The sequence below is a fragment of the Arachis ipaensis genome, chromosome B5 (assembly GCF_059453495.1).
Source record: "Arachis ipaensis isolate K30076 ecotype BB chromosome B5, ASM5945349v1, whole genome shotgun sequence".
NCBI classification, from domain to species: Eukaryota; Viridiplantae; Streptophyta; class Magnoliopsida; order Fabales; family Fabaceae; genus Arachis; species Arachis ipaensis.
In genome coordinates this window covers 1,373,131-1,387,598 of record NC_142440.1, presented here as the reverse complement: position 1 = coordinate 1,387,598, position 14,468 = coordinate 1,373,131, and the positions used below count along the sequence as shown (strand labels likewise).

The following is a 14,468-nucleotide window of genomic DNA, read 5'->3' as shown; positions in this document are numbered from 1 at the left end:
TGCCGTTCGATTCTGGTTATGAATTTTATATCTGGCCCATTGGGCCTGGCCCAACGTGACGCCCGCCCAAAACGCAGGTCGTTCTCTTCAATAATTATTCTTTTTTTTTTTTTTGAAAAAATATGTTTTATCTTACTCTTCTGTGAATATATATATATATATATATATAGAGAGAGAGAGAGATAATATACAAGTCTATTTTTCTTGCACTAGAATTATATATTTTGGTCACCATATATTTTTATTTAGAAGAATATGACTAACATAAATCGAATTCTATATTTTTGTGTTATAAAAGTTCAGATATTATATTATAAACTATTTATTCATTTAAATTATTAGATTATGTACCAAAACAAAAAAATATTAGATTGAGACTTACAGATTATGCTGCATGTAATAATTTTATGGCAAAAAAATAGAGTATGACTTTTAAACAAGTAATTTGATTTTATATCTGGGTCAGAATTTTTCTACACAAGTAATTTGTGCTGACAAAGTCGCTAACGTAAACTCGTACTTGATTTTGAAATGTAGAATTTTGGACGTCAGCTAAGAGCTAAGACCTCACCTCACTCTTTCATCAATCCTATTTAATTTTTGAAAAAGTATAGGTAACCAACAACTTTTTTTGAATAATGTGTGAACAATGTGAATTAATAAGGTTAAAAGAGTAAATTTAATTAATAGCATTAAATTAGAGTGGAGTGTATTTTTATTTGATTGGTAGTTGTTCATGTTGTTCAAGATAGTCATTATTTACCTAGTATTTCCCTTAATTTTTTAGCTTAACAAGACCAGTTACATATAATTAGTGACTATTTATTTTATTTTAGTGGTTATTTATTTTATTTTTAGTAAAAATAAAAGTAACCACTAATATATTTACTGTCAATTAGATATTAGTTGTCTTATATTTTGTTGCTAAAAAAATTTTAATAACAATTATATAATTAACATAAAAAATTTTATAATGGATAGAAAAATATATAATTGCTATTATAACATGTAATAATAATAATAAATATATAATTATTATAAAAATATAAGATAAATAAAATATATAATAATTATTATATTATTGTCATTAAAAATTTACTACTAAAAATGAATTTTGTTTTTTGGTTAACTCTAAAAATGAATTTTATCACTGTGTTTGGTTTGTGGACTCACACTAAAATGATCCTTCTATTTGATCATTTGAGTTATTTTTGGACAAAGCCTTTTTGAGTGTTTCTCTTTGGGTCGAAGAAGTTTTGGAGTTTCTATTGTATAGCCTATTCTCTTCTGGCCCATTAAGTAGAAAGGTAATAACGTAATATTTAAGGAAACATTTATTCGGTCTATATAAGCGTAGCCGAAAACTATGTTGGAGAGCATAATATTGGGTTGCAAGCTTTAGTAGAATCTTCTCTTTTTATCTTTTAAACCATTTGATGCCGCCAGACCAATACAAAAAATAAACCAGTTCATGTGGATGTCCAAAAACTTAAAAGAAAGCACTCGGTGTCATTAATGACGGGTACTATTAACTAAAGAATGAGAGAAGGAGAATCCGCAATTAGGTCCAGTTTGGGTAAACAATTTAATTAAGTTACTTTTAAAAAAATAGCTTAAACAATAAATATTTATATTAAAAGTAGCTTATAAATAAGTTATTTTGTATTTAATTTTTTAGTTTTAAAAGCACTTATTTTAAGAGAAAAATCATAAAAAAAAAATTTATGAGAGAAGTCATTTTTTTGAACTTCTCCTTAAGCACCAAAATAGTTTTTTAAAAAGTTGTAATTTTGTTTTAAAAATTATACCAGATATTAATACTACACATTTTCATAAGTTAAAAGTTAAAAAAAATCACTTATGAACATATCCAAATGGGCCTAACCAATTTGAATTAATTTAGTAATTAGTCTACATATTCAATTAAATAAATATAAAAAAATCTAAATTTTATCATATATATATATAATAAGAATTTATTTATTTTATATCCTAAAAATATATATTAAATTTAAAATTCTTTTATTAAAAATATAAAAATTTAAATTTTTAACATATTTATTTTGTATTTAACATTTAAAATTTTTTATTAATGATAAATTTATGATGCGTCCTAAAATACATATTAACTAAACTCATATAATAATTCATTGATGACGGACAAATTCTTAAAATAAAGTGTCGATTTACAATAAACTTAGAAATACCGTAAAAAAATGTGGCAGCATTTAGTTACCATTAAAATTGGAAAAGGTACCGAGACTAGAGAGAGTTGAAACTGAAATCAGGAAAAAGCGACAAGGGGAAAAGGAATTGAGAGGAGTAAAAGGAAAGAAATCGCCAAAAAATTTAGACAATCAATTAAGCACGGGATACTAACAACCAACCATCAATGATCCATCCGAGACAGCTTACCCGATAAATAAATCTTACACACTTAAAATGGGAGTTAGTAACACTTAGTGTATGATTGAATTGGATTGATGGTAGTATTCAATAGAGTGAAATTGAGTACCAAAAAATTTAATGAGTTTTCATTATCTTATGATTGGATTGGATTGATGCATGGTAGTATTAAATAGTGTGGAAAATTGAAAACTGAGCAAAAAAAATAACGAGTTTTCATTATTTGAATTGAAAAAATTTAATATATTAAATCTATATTCAAATCAATTATTAAAATTAATTTTTGAAATAAAATATATATTAAAAATAAATTTAATTATATATATTTTTATATAAATATATAATAATTAATTTTAATGTCCAAATAATAGTCTGATATGAGTTTTGATAACCTTTTCTTTCCTTCTGTATAAAAAGAAAGAATTAAAAAAAAAAAAGAAATAAAATAAAAGTGAGTTCACAAGTTGACAACGCACACTTGAGTCACGCACTGAGCTGTGTCTTCTCTTGTCTTCTCTACTCTCAACTCTCCCGTTTCCTCTCTCCTGACAATGCACAGACAGTCCCTGGGTTCGCCCTCCTCCAAGCTCCACCATGGAGTCGCCCTCGCCGACCACCACGCTCTCCCCGCCGACGACGCTCCCAAGCCTCACCGCATGTCCTCTCCGCCTCCCCGCCCTCCTCACAAGCTCATCCACCTCATTCCTCTTCTCACTCTCCTCTGTTTCCTCATCCTCTACCTTTGCTCCCACACTCCCTCTCCCTCAGGTTCCCAGCTCCACCACTCTAAATTGTTAATTCAACCATCAATATTTATTATTAGTTAATTCAATTTTACAATCTTTTCAGATTTAGATCATGTTCCTGGATTCAACCGCTCCTCCAAGCATCATGTATTAGGTACAACTACAATGCAATTTTCCACACACTTATTTTATTTTCTCTGAATAATTTTGTTGAAGCTTTATTTTCTCTCTCTGTTATGTTAGATTCAGTTGCGGAGATCAACGACATTGAGCGTTACACGGACGCCAAGAGAGCCGATGTTTTCGCGATCCGAAGCCTCCGTAATTTACAGCAGATACAAAAAAATCGCCTCAACAGAAAACTCGCCGATTTTTAATCAAATTTCTTCTTTTTTTTCTTTTTTTTTTTTTGGTTTTCTCCGCCACGGGTTTATGTTACGACTTACGACCCTTGACGCTCCTCACCACAGTCCCTACCACGTGCTTTGCTTGTACATCAAAAATCCATTGCTTCTTTTTTTTTTAATTTATTTATTTTTCATTTTTCGTCACGAAAAATAAAAAAAAAATTCCATCGGCTTCCACCTGAATTTCACGTAGTGTTGTATGACAATTTCCATTTCAGGAGACGGAACACAGCGAATAAATTCTTTTTCTTTGTTTTTTTCGTATCTTGAGCTGTTAATTACTATCATTTGTTGCTAATTTAATTACGTAGTGTATAAAACGGGGGAGTGTAGGTTAAGATGGCGGGGATGGGGGGTAGCCGGGGAACGGCGCAGGATAGCAGTTGGTGCGCCGGTTGTTGGAATACAGCTGGACTTTGGGACCGTTAGTTCCTCGGACTGCGGTTAATAGTTGCCAGCTGGAAAATAACAGTGCTCTGTTCTCTATTCTCTGTTTTGCTCTGAATTTCTCTGGTGAGCATAATTATTGCATCTCTTTATTAATGAAATTGATGCAGGTTTGGGAATCAGGTGCTCCCTCTAGTAGTAACACACCCCGGTGCAACTTTTGCTTTTAGTATTACTGATGTGCTAATTTTACTACACTGAATTATTTGTGTATTTGTTCTGTGTTAGAATTGAGTTGATATTTATATAGTTACTTTTGTATTTATTATTGATTGATTATTATTGATGTGTAGACTCTATTCTGTGTAAAGTTTACTATAAAAAGTATTGAAATATAGAAATATAAGTTTTTAGTATTTTTATAAGTATTTAATAAAAATTAATTTAAAAAACTGATGCTCTGGTAAATTTCCCTCTATTTAATCATGGATGTGTATGTCAATTTGGTACATGGGCTACAGGGTAGGAATCGGAAGCAGAACCAATTACAGATATCTAATTTTACAGGGGACACTATGAGTTATGATCATTTATTTATTTATGATTGTATCTTGTATGTAAAATTGTAAATTATGTTAGTTATTACGTGAATGAATACGGTGTTTTCAAACATAACTAACAGTCTAACACAATCATAGAAGGGGGGTGGGGGAGGTGGCTTTGCAATTTCCACGTGTTGATTTTTGGGGAGGTTGGGCAGAAAAAGGGTGGGACACGAGTACATGACTGTCGGTGCCTCTCGATCGGTGACTTTGACGGCTTCTATTGAATTGAGGAACGTCTTAGCAAGTCAAGGTCATTCATTTATAAGAGAATTAAGATTAGGAAGTGAGAATGGTATGGGCCGAGGGCCGTGATCGAGTGTATTGCATTGCTGTGCAAGGTTGATAATGTTGTTGTCTGGTATGTGGGACACGCAGGGCGTTATGATTGGTTGTTACCTAATCATGATTTAATGGTGATTCAGCAAAGGACAAAGATAGGGGATATGTATCTCTCCAAAATTCAATTCAATTAGGATATTTATATCAAGACTAATTTCTTTCACCAATTAAGAAAACAAAGTTACGAACAATTAAGAGAATTTAATTAATAATTAATAAAAGTAATTGACACACGTAGTTGACATCAAGATTATTGTGAGATGAGTAATTCTTGGCATACAAGCGATTAAGGCTTGTAAGCCTTACAAGTTCAATTAAAACTAATGCTCAAAACACGCTTCGAACCATTCTTCTTCTTCTTCGTCTTCTCCTTCTTTTTTTCTTTCGTTTCTTTCCTTCTTTCTCCTTCTTCTTCTTCTTCTTCTTGCTGCACGTTCTTCTTCCTCTTACTCTTCTTCTTCTCCTTTTCTTTCGTTTCTGCACGTTCTTCTTCATCGTCTTCCTCTTCTTCTTCATTTACGTTCTTTTTCTCTGTTTTATCTTCTTTTTTTTCGATTTTTCATGGTGAAATCGTTTTTGAAGAAGAAGCAGTAGAAGATGAGGAGGAGAAAGAGAAAGAGTTCTGAATTATGCATAAGATGTATTTTAACAAATTTTGGGTGTATTTCTTTAAATCCTTTGGGTGTATTTTCTGTAATCCTTTGGGTGTATTTCTATAATCGTTTGGGTAAATTCCTGTAACCGTTTGGGTGTATTTCTGTAATCATTTTGGGTGTATTTCTGTAATCGTTTGGGTGTATTTCTGAAGTTCCATTATCTTCAAAAGGATTACATAAATACACCCAAAGGATTACGAAAAATACACCCAAAGTATTTAAGAAATACACCCAAAATTCGTTGCATAATTCAGAACTCTTTCTCTTTCTCCTCATCTTCTGCTGCTTCTTCTTCTTCAAAACGATTTCAAAGCTTGATTTCAGAAATTGTGAAAATCGAAAAAAAACGAAGAGGAAGAGGAAGAGGAAGAAGAAGAGGAAGAAGAAGAAGAACCGTTCTGAGTGTAGCGCTTTAAAAATAGAAAACGTTGAATAACGCATTAAAAAGCCTAGTAACTTGTAAGACTTGTAAGTCAAAAAGACTTATATGTGTAGCACTCCTCTTGTGAGACATATCAAGTCATTATTATTACTGATTAAGTTAAGATCCAGCGAATTTAGTATTGAAGTGAATATTTTAGTTCAAATCTTATGGATAATTCGGCCTAAATATTATAAAATATATTTTTCAGTTTAATGATCAAATTATATTAGTTTTTGAAAAATAAATTATTTTCTAAATTTGTTTCTGAAAAAAAATTATCAATTAAATTAATCTATTAAAAATTATGAATTAATCATATTTATTCCTTTGTCGCTCTATTAACAATCTTCGTAAATGGCCAGATCATTCCAAACCGGGAAGGTCGTCCACACCATAACTCCCCAGATCACGGAAATTGGTGCATGGTTGAATCCTCTCTAGCTCACACATATTATAAAAGAAAAGAAAGCTTTTAAATATTCTGGTACACTAATATTTCAATAGATTTTAATCATTAATATTAATTATATATCATATATTTTTTATAATTAAAATTAATAATTAAAAATTATAAAAATATCAAAATACCGATATACTTAAAAGCTTTTTTAAAAGAAAAACCTTAGCTTCCGCAGCCATGTGACAACCCCTCTAAACTTTCTGTTATCTCAAATTCACGCGAACTTAAACGTCTGAATAATGCCTTTATAAATAAGTGAATAGAAAAAATTTTAAGTGTACTAAAAAATACTGATATTCCAGTTATTTTAATCGTTGATTTTAATTAATATATATTATATATATATATTTTTATAATTCAAATCAACAATTAAAACAACTGAAACACGGATATTCTCAATACACTTAAAACTTTTCCGAATGAATAACTATACATCACGCATGCATATATACGCCGAAAGATTCTGCGTCTAGTTCCGACTAAAAAAAGTCTTGTTCAAGTACATCACTTGGGATTTTTTTTTTTTTCATTTTACTTGAATTAAATTTATATATACTGATATGTTAAAAAGAAATCGCTGAAGTCAATATATATTACTGAAATATCAGATTGCAAATAAAACAATGACGCAAAGCATAGAAAGTTATTAGGAAAACGGAAAAGTTTGTAAACCAAAGTTTAAGAAACCAGAAGCACTCAAAATATTCCGTTTTTTTATATGAAAAAGTCTATGGGCTGGCAACTTTATTAAATTCTATCCAGAATGTAACCAGCAAAAAAAATGAGCCATTAAATAAAATTTTACATTAATCTCACATTATTAAAATTATCATTGATGTCTATAAATCACAAAAATTGCTGGTCCCTAGCATTCTTCTTTTTGTATTAATGGACGTAATTAACTATATTTATTTTTTTCCTTTCACGTGCCTTTTGATTTTTTAAACTGGAATTAATTTTAATAATTATATTTAATATTATTAAAATATTTAATTGCATTAAAAATAGATATTAATAGTGTATAATATATCATTCTATTTACAGTCAATGCATATTTTATAAATAACATTATTTCACCAAATATAAAATTAATATTCCTCAAGATCATATTTAACTTTGTGATAGAAGATTTGTCTTGAAACAGCAAAATTTATGAAGGCCACACGCTATTTTTATAGAAAATTATTCATTCATCTCTATTTTGTAAGTGATTAATCTTTATTAACGATGTAATATTTTTTTTTCTATATGTATTGTCCTTAATTTTTTTCATATTTATAATTGTTCAATCCTTATTAACTCTAATATGATGAGTTAAAAATTTTATTTTAAAACTTGTTTAGTAATTTTTTTATATATTTCATTTTTTATTTTTTATTTTATAACAGTCGATATATACAAATATCAGTTGCATAGTAAAATTTATGAAAATATCTTTAACTTAACATTCATAATTTTATTCTTATAACATCTATATTTTTATACATGTAATATCTATAAAACAAATTTTTACAATTATATTATCTAAATTCAAGATATGTATTTTTCGAATTATCTTACATGTGTCAATAGATTATGATTTTAATTTTAGTTAATATTTATATGTATGTTTATCTATTAATCTTAGTCACATTTTATAATTTTCTTTCATATTTTATTTTTTTATTTTATAATATATAATCTGTATCTACAAATATAAGTTATATAGTAAAAATTATTAAAATATTTTTAATTTAACATTTATAATTTTATACGTATAATATTCATAATTTCAAATATATAACATCTATAGTCTCAATTTCATAAACTAACATTTTTTTATATTTTTAATTTTTAAAAAATTGAGACTAATCGAATTTGAAATTTAGAAATTTTTTATACAATATATTGTGGTGATTTAAAAAATACTTTTTAAGATTAATGATATAAAGATTTAAGACTTTTATTTAAAATAAAGATTGTATAATTATGAATATAATAAATTACTAATAATGAGGGAGATATTTTTAAGATTTGATTTTCATAAAATTTAAATTAATTTTTTGGTATAATTAATAAAAAATATATTTATAAAAAACTATTTATATCAATTAATTCAAAAAAATAATTTATATTATCTTATAAATAAAAATACTTTTATTTATTATTTTTGATTTTTGGTTAGGTAGCACATTACTAGTTTGGAAATATAATTAGCTTGCCCACTTGATTTCATAGTTTTCTATGTATACCTTTTTTTTTTCCCTTCTCAAATAGTGGGACAATTGTTATAAGTAAATCCTCGTGCATTGGTTGCCTTGTTCCCTTAGCGATTAAGCTTACCGTTTCTTTCAACTCAATAAGTTGACAAATTGGAAATTCCGCGTATGATTCAAGCGTCTACCTTTTCATCATTTATACATTATTTTGGTTTTCTTTTCTTTTATTAATGGTTTACTGCTAATACTCAATTGGTATTATCCAACACCTACTATACCCACCAGAACCTATGATATTGCATGAATTGGAAATTAAAAAATGATGGTGACATAAATGGATAATGCTACTAAAGAGCAAACGGTCCATATGCACCAAACAACATTTATTTAACTAGTTAAGAAAAGTGGGCCGTAACTTCACGAGTAGCATTAGGCCGAAGAAGTTAACAAATACGGACGTTAAATCAATTTGTATTGGCCAACAACAAACTCTTAAATAAAATTTATATTCGTAATAAATTAATCTTCGATTAAAGTTGAATCTAAAGAAGAGTGAGTAATGGCTTAGATTCTCAAAATTTTAAGAAATTATATCTATATATGAGGTATGTGTTTTAAAAAAAATAAAAAATACTGTATAATTTAATAATTTTATATGGATTTGGATCTTCTAAAATTTGAATTTCACTTTAGAAAGTAAAGTGTGATTTTTTACTATTGAATAATTTCTCTTTCATATTTATTATTGGTCCCAATTTTCACCTATAAAATTAATAGTGAGAGATCACGCTTTACTCTCTAAAGTGAAATTTAAACTTTAAAATATCCAAATCCATTATATATATATATATATATATATATTATTTTTTACTATATAATAGTTCTATATCTCAATTATTTAACTTACTAATATTTTTTTATTTAATTAATTTACTATTATATCCTCAAGTCTTTATATTTTTTAAATTAATTTTTATATATAATTATCTCTATATCTATTTTTTTTTAAATTATTTATTTTTAATATTAACATATTTAATATTTATATTATTAAATATAAGGTAGCTCTTTTATTTATTTAAATTTAACAGAACATGGCCCCGTCGGGCACAAGAATATTGAAATAGATTTTGTTTGGTAGACAATAATTTTTGTAAATAATATAAATAATGAATTTTAAAATTGATTCAATAAAGTAAAAATACATTACATTTCTAAATTATTTATCTAAATCTTAATATTAGATAATCATTCGCACATTTAATGAATTGAGCATTCGATATATCTATTGTTCATATTATTTAATATTTTCATTATCTATATGTACTTTTTCTTACTTTTAATAATTATATATTATGTTTTTCAGTCTGTTAATAATTATGCATATTGTAGAGTGAACTTGAGTTTGAGAGACATACAATAAATTTCAGAATAAAAAAAAAAATCGATATTAGAGTTAGATCACATAAATATCTAAATGCCAAAACCTTTTTTTTTCCATTCCCCTTATTGTTATATATAAAAGATTATTTTTTTTATCTTATCTAATTCAGTAATAGTTAGGGTTAGAAATAAGTCAAGAGTTAGCTGATGAGTTAGTTCGAGTCCAACTCATTAATAGCTCGATAAACTAAACTTATAAACTGGTGAATTGAATTTGAGCTTTGAATTAAGCTCATAAATTAAATAAGTCGAATTTGAGCTTGGATAAGCTCAATTTATTAATTCATGAACTAGCTCGATTATATATATAATATTAAAAATATAGATTAAATATATTAATGTTTTTAATTATTTAAAATTTTATAATAATTTTTTATATATAATTTCAATATAGGATATAAATAAAAAATTTATAATTGATAGATAGACAATATATAAAATTTATTTTGTAATATTTTTCAATATATATAAGTTATAATTTATTGATAAAGAATTATAGATTATGTTCAAATTTTTGAACCAATTCGTGAGTTCGAGCCAGCTCGTGAACTTTCGTTGAACTAAGATTGAGTTTACGAAATAGGTTCGATTTTTAATGAGTCGAATCGTAATTTAATTTTCGTGAGTCGAGCCGAACTTAGCTCAGATCGGCTCACTTTTAACCTAGTAATAGTTGAAGTATAAATACTAATAGAGAAAGTTTAGGGGTCAACACTTTTATTAAAATATGGCTATCACTTAACCAGTAAAAGAGTAATGAGTAATCCCACATTATTAGATAAAATCTCACATCATTAAAAACTTCAATAATAACTATTTAATGACTACAAATCTCAAAACTCTCTGCTTCTCTATCACTCCCATACTAATAATATGATATCTCATTCAATTATATAGCTTATATCCCATTTATACACATAACAAAAGTCAACAAAGTTTCTTTTCCTATACCAAAATAGTTTAACTAGATAATTAATTATTTTTACGGTAAAAGAGGCACCACTTTATATTTTCCTTTACTTTTGGTTACAACTTACAAGTGCGCTTACCTTTACTGTCCAAAGTAAGAATGACGGTAGCTTTTTATTCACCACCCCTCCACCAACTGCTAATATTATAGATACGATATAATTAAGATTTCGATGGCAGCTTTGTCTTGCTAGAATCAGCAACGTTCTGGTTAAAAAAAGAATTACATTACTTCATACTAAACCCTTGAATTATGAATTCAACAAACCTCTAAGAAGACGACATAGTGATAGTGACCCGTTGCATAAACAACTGCGGAAGCTTCTAGTTCATTAGGAAGAAATGATTAAATATTGTAGGAACATTAACAATGATTTCGTAAAAGGTAAAATAAACATATTAATTAAGTAATTATTTTCCAAATCATTTTTTAATATAAGTCTATATAATATTTTTTTTTGTATTATTACTATACATTTTTCTTCTTCTTCTTTTTCTTCATCTTCTTCCTTATTTTTCTATTTTGTTATCAGTCGTCACCAACATCACCACCTCCCCCTCCTTCTCTTTCTCCCTTTTTTTTTATTGGAATTTCTTTTCCTCCTTCCTTTTTCTCCTTCTCCTCCATCATCAGTTATCTCGTTGTTAAAAATAATGAATAATTCAAGTTTAGATTGTCAATTCTCAATTGAACCAAAACAAAATTGATTATTGTTTTGAATCCAATCAAGTGGCTGGGATGTGGTTCGATTCTAGTTAATTTTTTTGTTAGTAGTTTATGATTCTATAGGTGAATAATGTTTTATCGGTGATGGTTTGAATTGAATGTAATATAAAAATTTTGCATTAAAGAATATATTTTTTGTATCTGCAGCAAATTTGGGTGTAACACGAAAATATTTAGGTGTAACATGAAGATATTTGAGTGTATTGTTTAAGAATTTTCAGTGTATGTGTGCTGATAAGTTCTACATAATTCAAAACTCTTCTTCTTCTTCTTTTTCATCATCATCATCATCATCTTTTTTTTCTTATTCATCTTTTTTTTCTTGTTTTATCATCTCAAGATTCTTCTTATTTTACTCTTTTAATAAGAAAAAAAAATCAAATAAAGAAGAAGTAGAAACACATAATGCTACAAAATTACTTGGAAGATGATGAACTTACATTCATTTAACTAAAAAGAAAAAAAATAAAAAAAAAGAAGAAAAAAATACAGCATTAGAGGAAACATTTTCTATATTTGCAGTAAATTTGGATTTAACACGAAGATATTTGAGTGTATTATTTAAGAATTTTCGATGTATGTGTGCTGATAAATTTTGCATAATTTAAAACTCTTTCTCTTCCTCCTCCTCATCTTTTGTTGCTTTTTCTTATTTTCTTCATCATTATCACCATCTTCTTCTTTTTCTTATTCATCTTTTTCTTTTTAATTTATCTTCTCAAATTTCTTCTTGTATAACAAGAATAAAAAACAAAAAAATCACGCAAAGAAGAAGAAGAAACACATAATGCTGCAAAATTACTTGAAAGATGATGAATTTACATTCATTCAACTAAAAGAAAGAAAGAAATAAGGAAAAAAAGAAGAAGAAGAAAATGCAACATTAGAGAAAATATTTTTATGTATTTGCAACAAATGTCTGTGTAACACGAAGATATTCGAGCGTATTGTTTAAGAATTTTCGATGTATGTGTGCTGATAAGTTCTGTATAATTCAGAACTCTCCCTCTTCCTCCTCCTCATCTTCTACGACTTCTTCTTTTTCATCTTCTTATTTCATATTCTCATAATTCTTTTTAGGAGAAAAAAATCAAACAAAAAAATACATAATGTTACAAAATCAATAGAAAGAAGAGGAGGGAAAATAATGCAGCAACAACAACAGTAATAAAAAGAACAACGATCAAGATGAAACACGTAGAAAAAAAAAGAGGAGAAACACAAAAAAGAAAGAAAAGAAGGAAGAGAAAGAGGAACGCGGAATACAAAGAGAACAACGTGATTTCATGCGCGCATTATATAAGTGACTTATATGACTTGTATGTCAAAAAGACTTCTAACTCTTAATTAAGAGGAACAAAATGAGATTTTAATTATATTCAAATGATATATATATTTCAATGATAAAAATTATAAATTTAATAGGTAATTAGATTTTCATTTTCTTATTTTATTCATTTTTTTTGAAACTACTCACAAAAATATTTTTGGTTGGAGTATTTTATCTTTCCAACCTTGATGATAAATAAGAACTTGCTAACTTCTTTAGCCGCAATATTACGTTAGAAAAGAGATACCTACAAGAACACTCGGACACTTAAATTAACTTATGTATTTTGTAGTTATAGAGATCAAACTTACCTTCTTCAGTTCGTTTGTCGTGTTTATAGTAGTTTTTCTTCTTTTACTAAACAAATGTTTTCTTTTCATTATTTACAAAATAGAGTGTAATCTCTCATCGTTTATTTTATAGATAAGACCAAGAGAAAATATGAAAGAGAAAACATTCAAGAGTAAGAAATTATACTTTACCCTCTCAAATAAAATCCAAAATTTAGTGAATCCAAATTCTGTATCTGTTACCCTTATTTAAAGTAATATTTTTGAAACTATTTTCAAATGCTCATTACGATGACTAAAGAATCTCGAGAATCTAAAATTCCTATATGTTTGTTTCATTGTCTCTTTATCTAATAATCTCGAGCTTAGTCCAGAGCAGTCTTCATATAAAAATATGATAGATAAGATATCGACATATATTATATTAAACAATTTACTTAAATATGTTTAACGATCTAATGATTCTTAAGTATTATTTTTATATGTTTCATGTGAGTAGTCAGTTTCTTGTAACTAAACTTCTAACCGAGATTATATAGTTATGAACAAAACGGTGATGACAATTTGTGAGACCATGGATGGCAATTTGTCAGAATGGGAGACCGTTTTGCCAGAACGGAAATGGCAAATTGTGTTTATGTGATCAAAGGGAACTGAAACTCCCACTTTGCTCTCTTGTTCACACATTGGAGAAGATAAAGATACAATCTTCACAGCCGACAGTGTTTTGGGACAAATGCACACAACACTGAACTAGAGCACCATAAGGAGCTATTTTTGGAACCTAAAGGCGGTGTCTTCATGGACAGAAGCAGAGAGCAAAAGCAGGACAGGAAACACAGAAAGAACAAATCAAATCAATTGCCTCTTTCTGTGTTCTAAACACACCCTGAGAGAAGGAGGACAGATGCCATCTTAGATACAATTTAGCAACAAAGATCAATCAAATTAACAACTTTTTTTTTTTGTAAAGAAAAACTATCAGACGGCTCAAGAGGAAATGTTCGGCCCACATGACAATAGCCCAATTCATCCTCATGGGCGATGAAAATGTGGTTTTAATAAGAGTGACAATTGAGAC

General features: G+C 27.7%; 1 protein-coding gene across 1 annotated transcript; it reads left to right on the top strand.

Moving 5' to 3' along the window:
- The first annotated feature begins 2,781 nt into the window (after nucleotides 1-2,781).
- Nucleotides 2,782-4,359, top strand: LOC107642346 (ribosome maturation factor). The gene is made up of 3 exons (XM_016345671.3): nucleotides 2,782-3,174; nucleotides 3,256-3,306; nucleotides 3,396-4,359. Exons 1-3 carry the CDS (start codon nucleotides 2,958-2,960, stop codon nucleotides 3,527-3,529), a joined length of 402 nt encoding a protein of 133 aa, XP_016201157.1. The 5' UTR covers nucleotides 2,782-2,957; the 3' UTR covers nucleotides 3,530-4,359.
- Nucleotides 4,360-14,468: the final 10,109 nt, after the last annotated feature.

Coding starts and splice junctions, on each gene's coding strand:
- LOC107642346 (XM_016345671.3), top strand. CDS start 2,958: ATGCACAGACAGTCCCTGGGTTCGCCCTCCTCCAAGCTCCACCATGGA. Junction 3,175..3,255: donor CCACACTCCCTCTCCCTCAG/GTTCCCAGCTCC, acceptor CAATCTTTTCAG/ATTTAGATCATGTTCCTGGA. Junction 3,307..3,395: donor CTCCAAGCATCATGTATTAG/GTACAACTACAA, acceptor CTGTTATGTTAG/ATTCAGTTGCGGAGATCAAC.